The sequence below is a fragment of the Crocuta crocuta genome, unplaced genomic scaffold, assembly GCF_008692635.1.
Source record: "Crocuta crocuta isolate KB4526 unplaced genomic scaffold, BGI_CrCroc_1.0 scaffold131, whole genome shotgun sequence".
NCBI lineage: Eukaryota > Metazoa > Chordata > Mammalia > Carnivora > Hyaenidae > Crocuta > Crocuta crocuta.
Genome location: NW_027528977.1, coordinates 12,969,356 through 12,984,386, shown reverse-complemented (window position 1 = coordinate 12,984,386; position 15,031 = coordinate 12,969,356). Strand labels below are relative to the sequence as shown.

The 15,031-nt window shown below is 43.4% G+C and overlaps 1 protein-coding gene across 1 annotated transcript in view; it reads left to right on the top strand.

Annotated features, from left to right (window-relative positions):
- The window catches only part of ATP6V0E1 (ATPase H+ transporting V0 subunit e1), a 30,786-nt gene extending 16,882 nt beyond the window's left edge, over nt 1-13,904 (top strand). The window contains exons 3-4 of the mRNA XM_077757305.1: nt 5,561-5,691; nt 13,408-13,904. Of these exons, the coding sequence (XP_077613431.1) occupies nt 5,561-5,654 (94 nt within the window). The 3' untranslated portion in view covers nt 5,655-5,691; nt 13,408-13,904. The remainder of the gene's footprint in view (nt 1-5,560; nt 5,692-13,407) is intronic.
- Nucleotides 13,905-15,031: the final 1,127 nt, after the last annotated feature.

The following is a 15,031-nucleotide window of genomic DNA, read 5'->3' as shown; positions in this document are numbered from 1 at the left end:
TTTTCCAAGCTCCTATGGCCGCGGCAGAATTCACTTTGAATTGGTTTTCGGATTGAGGTCCTTCTTCCTTGCTGGCTATTAGTTGGTGACTGCTCTCAGTCCCCAGAGGCCACATTCTTTGTCATGAGGCCCTTGCATCTTCAAAGCCAGCGAGACAGGATCTCCTTTGTGTCAAGTCCTTCTCCTCCTGTAATCATCTGGGTTCAACGAGCAGACGGAAGCCACACAGTAGGGTAAACAGGGGAAGTTTAACATAATTGCTGTTAATTACAACCAAAGAGTAAGTGTAAGATACAAGGAAACTCTGTGTGGTACCCTAGCGCTGGGGGACAGTACCGCAGGAAGGACAGACTTGGAAGGGAATCAGACCTCATTGGAGAAACTGTGGCTCAGAATAGTTCACTCGTTTGGCCGGGCTGGCGTTGGTGAGCAAGCCTAGGCCACGCTCTGGAGTACAGGCAGGACAGCCGGCAGTTCGTGGCGTTGGTAGGACTCCCTGCGTCAGTGTGAGCAGGACACCGTCATAGCCTGTAGGCCCTGCAAGGGCTCTGGTGTCTTTGTCAGGGGGACAGCAGACAGATTACATCCAGGCTGAGGTTACCAGATCAAAGTGACTGTGTTCCAGGCCTGAGTCAGTGCAGGGCTTCATGGAATATTCTCATACCCACTCCACCAACTTCCAGCCCATGCCCACAATGTCCCTCTGGCCCCCCTCCTGAGAAAGCTCAACATCTTGTTCCCTGTAAAGGAGAGAAAGGAATTCAGTTGCGTATGACAGAGGACACATTAAAGGGTGTGTTCGGAGATGATCGGCAGTAAATTCGTAAGTGATGCACACACTCGAAAGGCCTTTCATCAGGGAGAGTCCCGTCCCTTTTCAAACTCTCCTGATTAGGTCAGGTCCGCTCAGGATGATTTTCCTTAAAGCCAGGAGTACCATTTAACACAATCTCATCTCACGAGTGGCTGTCCCAGCATACCTACCATCCTGGGTTTAGTTTAGACAGGGTGTGAACACCAGCGGATGGGAATCTTGGGAGAATGTCTTCGAATTCTGCCTACCACAGAGGGCTGGGGGCAGAGAGGAGGTGAAGACGAGAATGACGCATTGTTGGGGCACCTGGGTGGCTCAGTCGGTTAAGTGTCCGACTTCAGCTCAGGTCATGATCTCACAGTTTGTGGGTTCGAGCCCCGCGTTGGGCTCTGTGCTGACAGCTAGCTCAGAGCCTAGAGCCTGTTCCAGATTCTGTGTCTTCCTCTCTCTATGACCCTCCCTTGCGCACGCTGTCTCTCTCTCTCAGAAATAAATTTTTAAAAATTAAAAAAAAAAGAGAGAATGACACATTGTTACATGAGAAACCCCTTCATAAAGTAAATAGGTTTTATTCTGTGGCTGTGTCATAGAGAAAACGAAGGAGTAACCAGTATTTATTGAACACTGAGTTGTCAGCTACTACACAGAGCACTTTCATATATTAATATCCTGATGTAGAGACTATCATCTTCATTTTACAAAAGGGAAAACAGGCTCAATTTGTAAGGTCACTTACCTGGACTTGACTCCACTAATATTTGGTGTCGCTGGAATTGAAAGCCGATCTTGCCTAATACTGAATCTCATATTTTCTTTTTTTTCTGTCTACAGTAATAATAAAAGCTTTCATTTTTTAATTTCAAATTATTTAAATAAAACACAGTTCATCCATCTCTCCCATCCCCTGCATCCCACCTCTGGCAACCACCAATCTGTTCCCTGTATCTATCTANCATATAAGAGAGGTCATACAGTATTTTTCTGTCTCTGACTTATTTTACTTAGTGTAATGCCCTCAGGTTCCATTCATGTTGTCACAACTGGCGAGATCTCATTCTTTTTTTTTTATGGCCGAATAATAATCCATTGTATACATATGCTATAATCTTTTTATCTCTTCATCCATTCATTCATCGATGAAGGCTGTATTTTCTAGTAGTGCCTAATAACATTGCCGCCCTTGAAAGAATTTGTGTCATTCGATTGGGATGAAGGGATATGACAGGGGTCGTCTCCATGGACATAAGTCAGGTCACTCTCCTGCATCTCTGCTGTTTCTTCAGGAACCCACTAATAGAGGTCACCCCTATCATCGCTCTCACTGGAGGGACAGTGGAACAGAAGAGAAGTCCTAGGGGGACTTATGCATTGCAGCAGGGAAGCCAAACAGTTATCTGCTTAATCTGTGCGTCACCGGGAAGTAACCATTCTTTTTTGTTCCCTGTTCTCATATCTGAGCATGGAACAAAAAAAACAAAACAAAACAAGATTTGAGAGAGCTGGCTATAGTCTTTTCTCTGCGGAGGGTTTATTTTGTGCTTGAAGAATTCTAATAACCGAGAGCTGAGCTCATGATAGGTGGGCAGGGAGTATTTGTAGAATGAAATTCTCTGCGTGTTATTTAAAGCACACTCTGCTGCTAACCTTGTTTTGTCTCTCACAAGCTCATGAGCCCCTAAGGGGTTGGCTCCTTAACCAATTCCTCTTTGGGTCCTCGGAGCCTGACATGGAGCCCGGTCTTGGTAAATGGCTGTGGAATTAATTAGGAGCACTGGGCTGCTCGATTCGTTTTGTCCTTAATACGCTATGGAAGCAGCCTGGTATCGTGGGGTTCACGAGGTGCGGGTTCCTCTTCCAGCGCCATCACTGCTTCACTATGGGAGACTAAGCTCCCGAGCATGGAGTTTCTTCATCATTAAAATGAGGAACGTGGACTTGACCTCTGGGCCATTCCAGCCCTGTGGTTCTCTGAAATATGTTACCACACCATAGCTGCCTCAGTAGTTTGAATAATTTCAGATGGCTAGTTATTAGGCTGGCCTTCAGGTTCTGGAGACATGTGGAACAGTTTGGGCACATATGAAGGGTACACTTAGTTCTCTTTCCTTGGACACATGAAGTAATAGATTCATTGGAATATGATCTCTTCTCCACCCACTTCCATCAATTCAGAGTGGATTTTTTTTTCTCTTTCCAGTTTTTCCAAAGTGTTTATCAGCTTTAAAGGGAAATTTTAAGTCAGGCGGTAGTCAGAAGGGCAGGCACAGAGCTCAGCTGGTTAGAGGGGGGAAAATTCCTCCATGAAACTTCAAGTGAACTGACCTGGGCTTTTTCCCAAGGAATTTTCTTGAACTGTGGTTTGTTGGGGATTTTTTTTTGTTTGGGGTGTGTGTGTGTGTGTGTGTGTGTGTGTGTGTGTGTGTGTGTGTTTAATGAGCTGTTTTGCTTGATTTAAAACATTAAGAATAGTATGTAAAATTAAATTTTAAAACGTTTCTGAGTCCTGATCTGAGCAAGCAAAGTGGGCTTTGTTTTTGATTTGAGGTACTTCTTCTTCACCTCAGGTAACAAAGTCTTGTGATGGACCTCATCAGTAATCAGCAGATGGATTCTTTGTTTTCTTAGCTCCAGACACATTAGATTTGGTTAAATAGATGCCCATCTGAAATGTTACCTGTTAAAAAATATTTCCAAAGATAACTTTTGTAGTTATGTACAAAACGTAGTTAGGAACATTAGTCTGACCTGATTTCTGGATTCAGGAGCTACTACCAGCTAATTGGATTTGTGACCATAGGCAAACCATATAGCCTCTCTGTGTCTCAGTTTCCTTTACCGTATTGTGGAAGAATTAAAAGAAAGATCATATGTGAAGTATAGCATCGTATCTTTTAAAGCTCCGTGGGTGATTATAACATGGGGCCAGGATTGAGAAGCACTGCGATACAACGTCATACAGAGTGCTGGGAGACGGTGTTTTTATTTCATTCTATACATTTTTGATGAAGGAGGGAGACAGACTAGTTTAGGTTCTAGCAAATTTTTTATCTACTACTTCTAAGCACTGGCCAGTTATTTCAGTCTCTTACGAAAGGATGAGCGACTGTTTTTACAGTCAGCCTCTCTTTGCCTGCTGGGATTGGGGAAGTCCTGGGTCTGTGTGGAATTTTCCATGACTCTTAGCTCTGCACCGTTAGTGTTCGCTGCAGGCACAGAGCTCTTCAGTATGTCTGCGTGTGCTATCTTCTTTTTTTCTTTCACAGCGTCAGATAGATGTGATCTCAGCTACAAGTCCTGGCATTTTGTGTGTGTGTGTTTAACACTCTCGTTTTAAGGGCAGATCAGAGAATCTCATCTGAATTAACTTTTTGTTTGTAAAGTGAATCAGCTTAGGGTATCTGTTTTGGCCCGATTTCCTCAGGTGTCATGTTTCCTGTCACAAAACCACCTTGTGTGGGATGGGGTGGGGCAGAGTGGGCTGGGAGAGCCAGCAGGTATGTTTATTTCCCCGGGTGCAAGCTTCTCTAGCAGTCTAGGCACTGGTGATCAGAATCGACTCTTTGAGTTTGGCGGGCAGAAATCTAAAAAATGACAGCAAATGGAAGAAAAAAGATGCAGCGAGATGACAGTCCGGTTGGGTTCGGCTGGTTCCCCTCTTATTATAGGGGAATTGAAAGTGCTAAAATTTTAGAAGGAGGCTCGTGTAGCATTTACTCTCCTTTTCCTTGCAAAGCAGTTCCCTCTATTCCATGCGAGGTGATAGCTGCTTCAGATGATGTTATTAGAATCCGCGCTCCCGGGTCAGTCGATGGAGGCCGGGCTTGTTTACCATGCCCTTGCCCCGTAAGATGAGAGAGATTCTCCAATCACTTCATATATATTAAATAGGAATGAAAGGCATTGTGTATTCTGCTCAAATGTTACCTCCTTGGAGAGATCATCCCTGGCTACCCCCATCATTCTCTATCCCTTCATCCCACTTTCTTTCCTTCCTGACATTATATTAGGTAAGCTTTGTGAAGGTAGTGACATTTCATTTTCTCCTTTGTATCCGTGGGGCCTGGAACCTAGTAGGTGCTCATTAAATATTTGTTTAATAAGGAAAAACATGGAATGGTTTGAATGGCCAGACATTTTTCTTTTCGTTTTTGCTTTAGTGTTAGCTCCGTGTTTCTCAAACTTCACTGGATACATGGATTCCTGTATCAGATGTAAAACCATTTATTCAGAATTTTGTGAGCAGTAGAACAAAATTTTAAAGACCATGTAGGTGCTATTTTTTCGCTTCTGACCCTGAGGTATCCTGTCACATCACTGTACTTCTTCCGTATTCAGTCCATACGGTACAGAGGAATGCCTTGTTGCTTAGATTCTCAAGTAAGCTGGGGGAATTAAATACCCACTTGGTTCAGCTCCACTGGGGCCCAAAAGATGTATTACATATTTTAGTGGTGACGGAGATTAGAGAAGGGGAGCTCAAGTGTTGCAGTCTAATTGGAAGATGGCGGGCTGAAATTTAACCTTGGCTGTGCCAGTTAAAATAGGTGTGTCATAGCAGTTGTGGGTCGTAGCATTCGGAGAATGGATAAAGTAACACCCATTCTCCTTGAGCCTGGAAGTTGTGAAGATGCTAAATTGAGATGAGGTAAAAATATAAAGCACTCGTTCCATCCTAATCGAAGATGGTCCTGTTCCCGCATGAGTTCACCACTTTCTGTTGTTTTCCCTCCCCCATTATTCTTTTAGTTGGCTGATCGCAATTCTGGCCCAGCTCAACCCCCTCTTCGGACCACAATTGAAAAATGAAACCATCTGGTACCTCAAGCATCATTGGCCGTGAGGAGGAAGACCCCCCTCTCCAGCACTCAGTCATTGAGGTGACTATGCCCTGAACCTTTCACATCAGTGTTGTCAGGCAGGCAGCTGGAAGGTGCCTTGACTTTTCCTCAGAAGACGACAGCCATTTTAACACTTGGCAAGGGCAGACTGCTGAAAGCAAACATCTGAAGAACAGAAGTAAATTTGGAACTTAGGCCATTCACCTTACCAAAGGATTTATTCATGAGATTCTTTTCAATTCTGCTGCTCCCCAGCCATTTAAATAAAGTTTGCGTGCAGTCTTTCAGACACAGGAGCGCTATTATTTACATTTGATATCGCAGGATTCTTAAAAGTTGCTGACAGATTTTAAATTAAGGGCATTCTGAATACTTTTGGATAGAGATAGGTGCTTTTTGAAAACTGGAGTTAAAATTATAGATTTTTTTTGGTTCACAGGCTCAGAGAGGTAAGCAGTGGTGTAGTGGAAAGATTTCTTCACTGGCCAAGAGTCAGGAAACCTGTCATTAAGTTTGTTCCTTGTCCTCTATTACTTTGATAAATGAAGTTAGCACTCAGCGCTTGCCTAGATTCTGGTTCAGCTTCTTTGGCAAGGGGACTGTTTATGTGGAACTGTGAAGTCATATCAAGAGACACACTATGTCTGACTGTCCCGTCTTTAGTGATGCTGTGATGATCAGTGGATTCAAGTAATGACAGCCTGGTCCCTCCATTGGGAAAGTTCTCTGCCAGCCTTTTATCTGGGAGTTTTACTCATTGATGATCGTGATCTTAGTGTGAAGTAAACATTACTGTAGAAAATGCAAAATGGTGATTTCTAGTTCCCTCATTACTTCTACATTTGGTTAGATAGAAGGTTTTGTCAGGATGAACTTGACCTCATTCTAAGGTTATTTAGTAACCTTGAAATATAGAACATACAGGAAAAGCAGTATCTGTATTTAATTCTTTAAATTTTCAGAGTGAGATATTGGTGTCCAAGTTACTTCCAGGGTATCCAGTGAGGCTTTCTTTTCTTCCCTTTTGAGTTTTAATCGGTTACATTCATTACCGTTTTTGTGATCAGTTGCTCTTTCTTTGGCCTACTAGAGCCTGTGTAGTAGACTGGCTTCTGTGTCCTTTTATTATTAGTCTTTGGTAGTTTCCTTACTCACTGGCAACATCAAGATGGCCCAGACCCCTCTTGTGTGCTTCCTGTCCCAGACTTGGAGTCAGCTGTTTCCCACTGAAAGGGGAAAGGATACCTGGGTCACTAGTCAGTCCTCAAGCCCAGCTGGCCTTCATTCCTTTCAGTGGGCATGGTATTTAAAACCAGGATATGAGGGGCACCTGGGTGGCTCGGTCAGTTAAGCGTCTGGCTCTTGGTTTCGGCCCGGGTCATGATCTCATGGTTTTGTAGGTTCAGCCCCATGTCGGGCTCTCTGCACTGACCACTTGGAGCCTGCTTGGGATTCTCCCTCTCTCTCTGCCCCTCCCCCGCTCACGCTCTCCTGGACTTTCTCTCTCAAAATAAAAAAAAAGATCTGATTGCTAAGTGCATCCATTTCTGCTGGGATGTTGTTGCTTCTATGCCTTTAAAGTGGACAGAGCCAGGAATTAAATTCTTCTAAGGAGAAAAAAAATTATGAGTTTATGTTAATATTTCTATTTAAAATTTAATGTGACATGGTTTTGACTTCTTTGGTTTTATACTTACCATTCACATATGCTGAAAATCTTGGCTCCTACAGACTTTACTTTCATTATCCTGCAATACATATCGTTTCAAAATAACACCAGTATAACTACTGACTGTAAGTTTATCGAATGCAGTTTAGGATTTCTTTGCTGCTTTATTTGTCCTTAGGACAAATAAAGAAAAGATCTCATTTTCTGAGGTCAGTTGAAATAATTATTTCCTCTCGTCGTCATCAGTTTGATATATAATCAGATTAAGTTGTTTTATTTTGTGTTCACTCATAGTAATTTTTTTTATTTGTTACTATGTTTTTAATATGTAAACATATTTTCACAGTCACAGTTGTAAACCAGATACATTTGGAAATGTCTGTTTTTCCAGTGTTTCATTTTGCCAAGATAAGTAAGTACATACATACAAATATAGATGTGTATATGCATACATGTATATAAGCAAATACATACACATAAATATATATGTATACATATATGCGTGTATATCCCCCCCACAGCTATTGCGGAAAAGATACCATATTACGTCTACTATTCTGTACCTTGTTTTTTTTTTTTTTTTTACTGAACAATATATTTTAGAGACTGCTGCTATCAGTATATAGAGATCTTCTTCAGTTCTTTTTACAGCCATTGGTGTACTTTTGGATTGTTTCTAGTCTTTTGCTATTATTGATAAAGGCACAGTATGATGCTATACGTATGACATTTTATTTTCTATTTTTGCTGGTAATCTTTGGGCTAGATTCCCTGAAAAGTGGATCTCTGGGTTAAAGGTATATGCCTTCTCTAGCTATTGCTACATCCCTTCTGTAGGGATTGTACCATTGTTACATTTCCACTAACAGTGTAGGAGAGAGCCTATTACCTCACAGCCTGGGTTTTTGCCAATCTAGATAGGTAAGTAGTCCGCTTTTTCTTTTTTTTTTTTTCTCATAGTTTTGTCTTTGCCCAAAGGGGTTTTGATTTATAATTTATTATGATTTTTTATAAGATTCTCATATATATATGATTTATAAGAGTTTTTTTACCTTTTTTTTATTTCATCAAGTTCTCCTGTTTATTATCCTTTCTTTTAACTACAGCGGATATTAGGTAAGGATGTTGATTAATTAGGGTTTTGGGCAGAGACCTTCAGTCCTGAGTTGGATCTCCTTTAGCATTGCCTTTCACTTAACATCTCTGAGCCTCATTTCCTTCCCGTGTCATGAAAGAGGGCCCTTGGACCCAAAAAACACTGGGTGTGGATCTGAGGTTTCATTTGTCCATTTTCTTTAAATTTTTTTTTTCTTTATTTATTTTGAGAGAGACAGAGACAGCTTCAGTGGGGGAGGGACAGAAAAGAGAGAGAGAGAGGGAGAGAGAGAATCCCAACCAAGCAGGCTCCATGCTGCCAGCTGCAGAGCCCGATGTGGGACTCGAACCCATGAACTGTGAGATCATGACCCAAGCCAAAACCAAGAGTCAGAAGCTCAACCAACTAAGACACCCAAGCACCCCTCATGGGTCCATTTTCAATCACAAGTTAACCTGATAGACAAATTCCTTCTGTTTGCACTCTGGTCCACAGCACAAACCAGGGCTGCTTAAAACTCATATTAAAGGTGGTTCCTTTATAAGAAAATACCAGGGAGCAGGAGGGCATAGCCAGACAAACCCTAATTAGGAAAGTCTTGTCACATTTCTTCTGCATTTGAGGTAGCGATTGTGGCAGTACAGTAACTGTAGGCCTTTGGATTTATCACGTGAAGAGATCTAATCTCTGCCTAACATGAGAGCAGATAGGACTCTTGTGACAAGACTTCATTTTTCTTTGTGGTAAATCAAAAGATTGAGCAAAATTCCCTTTTGAACTTTGTGCTTTTACACAACAGTGGGATGATAAAGGAGTGCAGAAACGAGATTTAGGCCTGTCTTCATCTGGTAAGGAAAAATGTTTGATTCTGTACATGAGTAGAGGCCAGATTTGGAAAGTAGGAGGTGTAAACCAGACATGCTATTTAGTAGAGAAAAATGTGGATCAGTCATGAAATCTTCAGAATAATTTTATATAGATGGAATTGACTAGATTTCAACGGCGCAGCTGAACACCTAGCTGATCTTTTGCTCCGTTAGTCATTTTGGTTTTGTCATGATTTTCTCTCCTGTGTTGATGCTCGGCTGAGTCACAGCACATTATGTTTATTGGCTGGAGCTCTTGCCCGGTACTTCGAAGAACAGTGCTCACTCCATCTCTTCCCCTGCCAACCTTGCCTGCCTTTCCTAGAGTCCTAAGATGCTTCTGGAACTGTCGCATCCAGATTGCTGTTTTGTCATGGCCCATTTTCGTGTTGCCTTGTGGGGGTGACGTTGGTATGGAATCTCCTTGGAGTGGGTTTGGCTGCGGCCCCCGGGTCCTATACATTAGTTTACCACAGCACTGTAACATTTTAGATGAACTTATGTGGCTTACTGCAGTCCTAAAGGGCAGACCTTGTATTTTTTTTTCCGGAGTAGGGACAGGAGAGGAATAAAGTATATCGGTAATTAGGCCTCTGCCCCCGGGGGAGCTGTTTTTCTATGCATTCCAAAAATATTTGAGTGCTCATGAGGTGCCTGGTACTGAGTGGGGATTTCAGGGAAGGCTATGGGCTCTGAAGAAGTTTGTGACTTGTTGAGAGGTGGAAAGTAAGCCTTATTTGTGAAAAGTTAAAAAGTGCGAGGTGTTTTGTGGTTAAAAAGTGTATCTTTTGGGGGCTCCTGGGTGGCTCAGTTGGTTAAGTGTCCAACATCAGCTCGGGTCATGATCTAATGGCTCGTGGATTCGAGCCCCACGTCGGGTTCTGTGCCTTCATCTCCAAGCCTGGACCCCACTTTGGATTCTGTGTCTCCCTCTCTCTCTGCCCCTCCCCCGATCGCTCTCTGTGTCTTTATCTCTCTCAAAAATAAACAAACATTTTAAAAAATGTTTTTTTGATAGTGTATCTTCTACTCAGCTCTCTCTGACCAGATTTGCTGCCGCTACTTCAGACTGTCATATCTCTGTTTCAGTTCCTGATGTCATAGATCTCCCTGTCGCGGAGAGTCAGAACCTCTTTGATCACTTCTTTCTCCTTTTCCTCAGATCCATTTGATCCTGTTAATGGCTCGTGTCTGTTCTTTCTTCCTGTCCCTGCTGTGGGCATCCTAATTTCTGACCCCGATCATTGTGGTTACAGTGGCTCTTTGGGAGGGCTCCCTGTTCTGCAGTGACTGTACCTACACAAGTCCACCCCGTTTGTCTTCCTGAAAGAGGTCACTGCTTGCCCCAGACACTTTCAGTCGTTTTCCAGAGGCGACTGCAGGCTTTTTTTATTAACTTGAAGTCCCCGAGCTTAGTGGGTACCTGCCCCTTGAAATGCTGTGTAACATGTCGTAAGGCAGCTTTTGTCAGGGTCGCCACAGGTCCTCTGAGCCACAAAACGTAAGAATGACTAACCTGCAGATCATGTCCAGCTTCCTAACTGGGCCGTCAAGGCCTTCCCAGTTGCCCTCAGACCACTTTTGCAGCCTGCTTACACCCGCTTTCCTCTGTGACCTGTTGGTTCCAGCCCTGCCACGTCCATGCTCTTGACCTAATTAACTTCACTTGGCTTTTCCTGCCTCTTACCACCCTGGGACCTTCGTTGATTTAGGAGGCAGATTAGCAAGCAAGCACGTAGTCTGCTGACATCCTTTCTGCCCTCTTGGCTCTGTTCCCCCATCCTCTCCATTCTTTCGGATGCTTTCTCTCCGAGGGTCCAGCTTGCAAATCCTTGTACTTCCTTTTCTGGCCACTTGGTCTCAAAGTGAGTTCATCTCTCCCTGAATGTGTTCAGCTCTCCAGTTTTTGCCATCCACTTGGTACATTGCCTTGACTTACTAAACACACGTACCTTTCATTTGCCTAAATGCTGCTTGTGTTACTCTGCAGTAAACATACATCTTACACATACTCATAAAGAAGGGGTCATTTTGTGAATTTATCTAAGATGGAAAAACAGATAAACAAAAACCTATTCTTTGATTTAAAAAAGAAATATATGTACACACACATACACATACATACATACATACATACGTATATAGAGACACACTCCTCCTCCCCTGAACAGATTTGCTGGTTCAGGCCTTAATTTTTTATGTTGTCTTCACTGTCAGTTTTATCTGAAAGTAGCCTTAATGATTCCCTTATTTTACAAAATGAGAACGTGGACCCTTTGCTTGAGTTCCGCCCCACCCACCCCCAGCGGCTGTTTCATGTCCAAGAGACAGAAAATGTGCTGCTTTAATTCGCCCCCAAATCAAACCACAAGTCCATGCCATTGAATATAATGCTCATTCACATTTATCTCAGACTAGGATCATTGAACCCGAGTGACAGTTATCTCGTTCCAATGTGGTTTTCCAAAGATGAAGCCTTCCTTTTTTATTTTTGTTATTGTTCCTTTGTCCCAAACGATGAGGAGGTCTAACCTGTATGCTTCATAAAAAATTAACACCCAAAACACGTGCATTCACTGCTTCAGGGTTCTCCAGTAAAACTTCTCGTCTGCGTGGAACACAGGTCTGTGCAGACAAGTTGTTCTGCTGGCCTCAGGAGGAGGAGGAAGTGATCATTAGATTAAAGGTTTTATGAGGCAGTGAGGCCTCGAGAAACCAGTAGCTCCGGTGGTTGCCCCTCCCTGGCCTGCTGTGGTTATTTTCCTGGTACATTATAAAAACAGGCCTCTGATAATATCTTGACTTGCATGTATTTTGTTTGCAGTGTCCTGCCTTAGTGGGTCGATCAGTCTGGTACTTTCCATGGTGAGGGTGGTTGGACTGCCCCAGCTTGCACCAGTAAGACTTAGCGGCCGTCTTGTACCTGCTCCTTGGCACTGTGAACCGCGGGCCTTGGGAAACCTCTCATTTTAACCACACTGCTGCTCTGTGCATTCCCCAGGTTGTGCCCGCTGATCTGGAAAAACTGAAGGACCCGTCAGATCCCTGACACCCTACTTGACCTTCAGTCTTGTCAGAGGGCCTGCCCCAAACCATGTCTCTTCCCAGTTTAACTAGCCCCTTGCCCACCTGCACACTTAACCCTCAACATTCCGGGAAATTGTGTGTCATGACCAGCTTGTTTTCTTATCTGCCAGCTCAGGCCTTGTGTGGAAATTTCCTTTGAAAGCCACTATTGACTTAATTTTTAAATTCTCCATATTGTCTTTTTTTTTTTTTTTTAATTTTGAAAGCAGCATATGTGGCTTTATCTTTATAGTCCTTTAAAATAAGCTTTATGGGGGCACCTGGGTGGCTCAGTTGATTAAGGCATCCAACTCTTGGATTTCAGCTCAGGTCGTGATCTCACGGTCGTGGGATTGAGCCCCATTTCGGGCTCCTCGCTTGGCATGGAGCCTGCTTGGGATTCTCTCCCTCCCTCTGCCCCTCCCCGCTCATGCACACTTTTTTTCCTCTCAAAAATAAATGAAATAAGCTATATTAAGGGAGTTTACGTGATCACTGTTACCAGTTTGATGTATGAAGATACTTATTTTAAAAGTTCACCAGCTCTGCAAAGGAGATGTTACAGCTTTAAGCTTCCAGAAAAAGAAATCTCATTTGTCACCTATACCTACAAGAATGAGGAGCAAACTAGGAGCAACGTCGGGTACCAAGGAGCCTGCCCTTTGGGCGTCTGACATGGAGAAGAGCTTGCCATGGCTGTGGGAACCTGACTTCCTTGCCTTAAGAGAGGAAAGGCAAATACAGGTTCTTGGCATGAACCCATTAGATTCCAGTAGGATTGGTCTGGTCTGAGTCAACTTCCTGCTCTCTGTGACACGGTCCAGCTGTTACTTACGACCCTCGGTTCAGCAGTGTCTTCAGTAATCGGACCTCTTGTCACAGCCCTGCAAAACCTGTCCAACCTGGGACATCACTTGAGCCCACTTTTCATTCAAGTGTTTATCGAGCACCTGTATGTTTTAAATTACTGGCCTGATTGACTTTTCTTGATGTTAATCGCCTTTTGCTCTCTTGAGGACGGGGTAAGGATTAGTTACTAGAGTGGCTTTGTTTTGCAGGTCACGGAGAGAATTCCTCTAGATGCAAAGTCAACTCCAAACCCAGAACACCTTCTCTGACTCGCCTCTGTTGGCCATCAGCTGCCTTAAACACTCACACCACGTTTGAGTATCTCCTTCTACAGTTCAGTATTTTCTCCTGTCACCTTTTTTACATTTTGATGAACTATGTGCCTATTTCACCTAAACCGTGCTGGCTCTGTAGAATGTCTGTGCCCTCTTCAGAGATAAGAGGCGCTGTTCTTCTGAGAAACGTGCTGCTCTCTCCTTGGAGCCTGTGCATTTGAAGACGACTCCTGCCTGGTCACAACATGGGAATCAGCGAAGTGTCTCAACACTGTTGCAAGACCAGTAGAGTCCAGTGGGGCAGTCCGTAGGAGAGCGTGTTCAGAGGGAATATCTGTGCTAAGAGAATTACACCAAAGCATATTTTCAGGACGACTTTCTTATTTCTGCCATCTCTTTGGAATAAATTATTTTTCTGCTTTCTGTGGAAATCTTGTTTCCGTGTTTATTAAGTTTGTTTTTGGAAGCTTTTCTCTCTCTAGATAGAATGCTTTTTTAAAAAAAACGATGTTGTAGTTCATACTAGGTGGGAGGCATAAACCTGGTCATGTGGCTTGACACCACCTGAAGAGACTGGTGAGTGCTTTGCTTAATCATCAGTAATCATCTCAGTGCTTACTGTGGCCAGGGCACTGGAGGAATCAGCGGTGGGTAGATTGAGGTCCCTGCAAGCTCAAGAGCTGATACACAGTTTGGATAGAGAAGATCAGTATACGTAGAACTGTAATACAAGGCCGTGTCTGACCGTGGTCCATACAAAAGTGGTCGTGATGGTGAGCACATTGAGGGTCTGTCTCCACCACAGGCACGGGGTGGAATGAGCAGCTCTTGTACCATCACACGCTCAGAAAGAGCACTGGAGAAATCAGGACAGATGAAGAAGCCTGGGATAGGGCAGTATTTCTGTGTTTTGGTAGCAGGCATCTGAATAATTCACCAATGTGGGGATGTTATTAGTTTTAAGAAATTAAAATTTTAAATGGATCTAAATTTTCACCAGTGCGTGGCTTTTTGACAACCGGCCAAGCCAAGAATGGATTTCCTGTTTTGCAGTTTGTGCTTTTCTATTCCTCCCAGACTATCTGAACTCATTGCTTTGCTTTTATTATGACAAAACAAAAGAGTCCCGGGTTGAAACTACTCACCTGCCTTTCATTTCTTTCTTTCCATCCTTTACTTTTTGAACTTTAGATTTTCCTGAGAGGCAACTTCATACTCTACATTTCCAGCAAAAGGGTCTTTTTGGCCAATTTCGTGGAATCCATAAAACCCTAAAGATCTGACATTGGAGGGGACCACGGTGACAAATGCCAGCTAGCCCCATCGTTTTGTAGATAAGCAAGCTGCACCCAGACAGAGAGACTTGTGTGCCTACTTAAGCGTAGCTGCTCAGAGGCACACCAGGGAGCGGGACCCTTGTGCTGTAATTTCCATCCAAGAGCCCTTTTCACTTGCTATCCTGCCTCTCCCAGAGATGGAGCCAACTGTGGGTTTCAAAAAGGGAAGACTTGTGCCAGGCTGTCTCCCATCAGAGCAGTTCACTTGACCCTTAATATTT